The sequence below is a fragment of the Haemaphysalis longicornis genome, unplaced genomic scaffold, assembly GCF_048455015.1.
Source record: "Haemaphysalis longicornis isolate Haplotype H1 unplaced genomic scaffold, Haemaphysalis longicornis Haplotype H1 scaffold_1, whole genome shotgun sequence".
NCBI lineage: Eukaryota > Metazoa > Arthropoda > Arachnida > Ixodida > Ixodidae > Haemaphysalis > Haemaphysalis longicornis.
Genome location: NW_027526203.1, coordinates 418,267,282 through 418,272,295, shown reverse-complemented (window position 1 = coordinate 418,272,295; position 5,014 = coordinate 418,267,282). Strand labels below are relative to the sequence as shown.

Genomic DNA, 5,014 nt, shown 5'->3' with positions numbered 1-5,014 from the left:
CTTGTATGTATGTATGTATGTATGTATGTATGTATGTATGTATGTATGTATGTATGTATGTATGTATGTATGTATGTATGTATGTATGTATGTATGTGTATGTAGGCATGTATGCATGCATGCATGTATGTATGTATGTATGTATGTATGTATGTGTGTATTTGTGTATGTGTGTATGTATGTATGTATGTGTGTATGTATGCACACGCGGCGTGCACGGCGACCGCGTGTTCGGTTTTCGATTTAGGTCCGCAAGCAGCGCCTTTATTGTATTCGATACTGCCGTAAAGACCGCGAAGTTCTATTAAAAGGCACTAGCATGTTTCTTACCTGAGGCATCGTTATTTCATACGGCATATCTCGTCGTCAAGTACTTGTCTCTGACAGCATGTGGGCCAATTCAGACAATTACGGGCACACTTATCTCGAACAAGTATACTGTACTCATAAACTCCTTGGATGCTACAAGAACGTATGATCGTGTTAGAAGGCCACGTGTCTAGTGTGAATGGCAAGCACGTTCTTTGTTGCTTGTCACCACTATCGGTGACGTTCCTTGGCGGACGGCTCGTCATCTCAGGGGATGGAGTGGTTGAAAACTACTGGTGGTGCTTCTGTTGACGTTGTTTCCTAGCAACATGCTACAGGATTGGGAATTGTTGTGGATTTTCCCTCGGCAGCTATTGAGAGCACAGAATGAGCACCCTGTCTTTCAACAATGGCGGAAAAAACGCAGGTGAACAAACTTTCGTTCTTAGCGTATTGTGCAATAAAATAGGAACAGAAAGACAAGAAGCGGAGATTGTGAGCTCATTGTACATATATTTACACGTTTCACACACCAAGCGCCGACAGAAACGTTCCAAGTCCATTACGTCACAGGAGAACAGGCAAGGGTGCAGCGGGAAGAGGAAGAAGAGATGGCGGGAGTCCTAGTCGTCAACTTGGCATGGGCGAGCACTGCGAAGGTCTTCTGCGTTTTCTTCATTCCAGGAAATATATATATTTTGGCTTCATAAAGTACAGATTGAGTGAGGGAGCGATGAAGGAAGCGGAAGCTGAAGGGGTAGGCTGAAACACAAAAAACAGAGCATTCAGTCATGCAAGTGCTAATTATGATATTAAGTGATTTGCTGAGACGGTCCTTGTCTCGTATCCGTTCCAGCCAATTTACACTTTATTTGCGCGAAGTCGAATGTGGGCGTAATGTTGTGAAGAGCAATTTTTTTCTTGTTGGCAAGGGTGCTGCATATGCGGGAAACGAGATACGTGTCAGCTCTCAGACTTTAGCCCTAGGGGCAGGAGATCGGGTGCATGTCGTTCGGGTGTGTGCAATATTACCCGGAGTCCTTTCTGCTACCTACTTCTGGTACACATTTAAGCGATCGGATGTCGCAAAGAAAAAAGGGACACAACGTGACTTGCTCTTTCCCTCTTTTTTCACGTTGTTCTGCCCTACTTTAACAATTAACAATGGACCAAGCGCCTTGTAGTCGACATTTCAAAGGAGAATGCGGCAGGATGCCGAACAGTGTGTCTCAGTGTCATTTGCTCATCTTAGACTCGACACGAGCTATTAAATACATTGGATTTCCCGGGTCTTACCATTTTCATATCATTACTTCTGACGACAATGACAGTGGTGGCAATCCTCGATGCACAGATAACCGTTTGTATTACATGTTTGCAAAATAACAGCAAACACTACGGTTTAAATAACTATGACATTTTTTATGCGCATAAAGAACGCATTTATTTGAATTTCTGTCTGTACTGCCTGTCAGAAGGTATCGTTCGTAAGGCTGATTTTTATCTCAGCAGTACATAATGGGTTTGGCCGAATACTGCGTCAGTTTTCAGAAGAATATTCAAGGTTTAGAGCGCAACCTTCGATTCGCGTGTTCATTAAAGTGTGAAAATGTTCCAGATTATAAATTTCCCAGGGAAACAAACGTCAAAGTATGTTCCATTAATTATGTTTGGTGTTTAGCTTTACACTAGAAAATAAATTCGGGCTTGTTCGGTTTCGGGTATGACATTTAAGCAAACACAAATGAAAACGGCACTGCGAAGTTGTCCAGAACAAGTTTACTTTGTTTGCGTGAAACGTATTCATAAAGCTACAGGGAAGGCTTGCTCGTTTTCATTGATGAAGTTTCTTTTCTTACTCAAATTTTGTTCATCCTTTAGTGCCTGAAACTATGACCACACAACAGCAGCGCCTTACTAAGTGCAAAAGCTTAAGCTACGCTGCGGGTAAAGCCCAAGAAAAGGGGACATGTTATGCTGGATAAGGAGGGGACTGCCAACTTGGCCCTGCGCATTGCATGAGTTCAGGGCATTTACTAACTGTTCGGGCCTACTACCCGAAACACATTTTCTGACGTTTAAAGCAGAAATGAAAGAGATCATGTATGAGTACGCCATTAACTTGACAGTTAAGTAACTTTGATAGCAAATTTCGTGTCTAGAGCTGCTGTACCACAGGTAATTTGCAAACAGCACATGCAGCAAGAAATCAGCGAAAAAAGTAATACTTACGGCACAGAAAGCAGACGGGACAGCTCACGGCAACGTTCAAAGAAGGTATTAGTGAAGAAACATTGATGACCTAACCGTAGAAGCCGTGGCCTCCATAACCTCCATATCCGCCATGTCCATAGCCCCCATATCCCCCATATCCTCCGTATCCTCCGTATCCTCCATATCCACCATGTCCGCCGTATCCACCGTATCCACCATGTCCGTAGGCAGGCACGCTCTTTCCGTGCGCCGAGTGGTAGGGCGCGGCCGCCGGCAGACTGCTCTTAGTGCCGGGTTCGTTGGTCTTGACAACGGCCCGGAATCCGAGCTTGTCCGCCACGTAGTGCACCTGCCGGTGTCGGCCGTCTATGTCACCCAGGTAATAGGAGCCGTGCACGGGACCATACGCAGATCCAGTTTCGTGGCGGCCGTTCACCGCGCCGTAGCCATTAACGATGTCGTAGCCGAAGCTGTAGTGGCCGTGGTCCTGCATCAGGGAAGAGACAACACGTGGAACAATCAGCCGCTGTGTTGTATCCGAACATTCTTGTAACATTTATTCGTAGGAGCATATAAGGATTGACATACGGAGTAGAAATCAAGGAACATGTACAAAGATTACTTATTGGCCGCTCCCGTTAAAAAATTAACAAGCAACGCAAGAAATAAATGTTGTAACCAGAAATTATTGTTTTCTCGCAACATGGTAAATAATTAGCTAACTAATTCTTTGACCATTGAAAAGAAATTCGCAATACACCTTGTTTGAAGCTCCCATGCGTGTTTCAAGCTCCCGTGATTGTACCCGCAGGAATCGAACACATAGCTCTCTGAACATGTTATTTAATTATCTGACTATATCACTGTTTTCGTCGGTAATCGCTAGAAAAATGTAATAATTAGAAACAACTAACGTTTTGTTTTCTGTAGGTCTTGCTGGAACCACCATGATGTCCGTGGCCATAGCCTCCAGCGGAAACTATGGCTGCTAGGGCCAGCAACACTGTGAACTGAAAAATCGTAGAGAGATACACAGTCGGCAGGATACGCAACAATTCCAGAGGCTACTGAGCAGCTTAAAATTCGGCTAGTGCTCTGCGCAACGACTTTTTTACTCATCTGAAACCAGCCCTGCCTCCAACAGGGCTGGCCTCTTCAGAATTGAAGTTGAAGGCTTCTCTCTTTTTCTTTCTTTTTCTCTCTATCCTCTCTTTCTCTTTTTATCCTTATCCTCTCTTTCTCCGCAAACTGGATATTCAAGAGAGAAATATTATAGCAATATTCAGTATTCCGGCTAAGCTGAGTCCGGAGGGGCCACCCACCGGCGAGGCCCCGCGTGGGTAATCCCCTCAAGACCCTGCGGTCGAAAGATGTCGCGCCAGTAGCCAACAGCATAGGCCGCTGCGTCACGCAAATCCGGCGGAACTTGCGTTCCCTGCAGGAACCGAATGGCTCCTCGCTCGACGGGTCGGCGATTGCGTGGCCAGGCAGCCACCATCTTACCTGAGCGATCATGTTTGCAATGGCGTGTACTGGTGGGCACTGATCACTGTCCGCAGGGAGTGCGCTTTTATAGAGTGGAGCGGACAACGTGTTTTCGCGGAACGCCCCGTTGTGTTGTTTCCGAAAAGGCCAGTTTCCAGCCGGCTCGGGTGCTATTCGCGAGGAATGCTGCCCTTCGTGCTTTCTGTTTCACTCCCGATCGGAGGGGCCTATAGGGTCAGGCACGCGAGCACAAAAAGGGTGCCACTTGACTGACGGCCTTGGCAGACCTCGGCCGCGCCACTGAATCGCACTCTCGGGCTCGGAAATCATAGCCTTCTGTATGCGTCTCCTTTCTTTAGCTTCGCCGATCGCTTTCGCTTTGCGTTTCGTCAAAACCGCTGGCCTTTACCGCGTACGCCCAGACTACTTTTATTCAGATTTTGTGGGAATTCAAGCGTCTACTAGTATAGTTATGGCTTGGGAACACGTCACTCTGGCGCCCCGTTGTCATAAATCAATAACAATACTAGACGAGACAGCGATGCCAAATAGTTTTTCGTGAACCTTAATTGAAGGGTAATTAAAGCGGCACCTCGGGGAACCAAGAATTGACGTAGGTTTTTGTTCTCGTCATCTTTTCCATGTGTCTCTGACGGAATTGGCCGCGGATACTCGCCTTCTGGCAATAGAGCATCAAGGGCTTCAAAATTTTGTTGTTATTAAACACAATTGCTTCAATGACACTCGTGGTAAGTTTACAGGATAGCTCTTGAAACAGCAGTATTACTGCTTCTTTCTTTCTTTATAATAACCCCGCTGGAATAAATTATTAAAACAATTCCTAATTTTTTCAACCATTATACTTTCGTTGTGCTTTCCATTATTATTTTATGTAGGTTCTAAAAAAACTGTGAGGACATGTTTTGTCCCATTCTTTAAATGTGCTTCACAAAAGGTTAAAATATCTTATAAAAAAGAAAATACAGTGCTACATTCAACAACGGCA

General features: G+C 45.2%; 1 protein-coding gene across 1 annotated transcript; it reads right to left on the bottom strand.

The window, feature by feature from the left end:
* Positions 1-802: 802 nt before the first annotated feature.
* On the bottom strand, positions 803-4,038 carry LOC144161616 (uncharacterized). The gene is made up of 4 exons (XM_077692254.1): positions 4,027-4,038; positions 3,438-3,587; positions 2,542-3,010; positions 803-1,071 (listed from the first exon to the last, which is right to left on the bottom strand). Exons 1-3 carry the CDS (start codon positions 4,036-4,038, stop codon positions 2,612-2,614), a joined length of 561 nt encoding a protein of 186 aa, XP_077548380.1. The 3' UTR covers positions 803-1,071; positions 2,542-2,611.
* Between the last annotated feature and the right edge of the window lie 976 nt (positions 4,039-5,014).

Bases quoted from the DNA above. Each gene is read 5' to 3' on its own strand.
- LOC144161616 (XM_077692254.1), bottom strand. The intron at 3,011-3,437 runs GTTAGTTGTTTC...TCCCTGATGCAG, and splicing joins AGACCTACAGAAAACAAAAC to GACCACGGCCACTACAGCTT.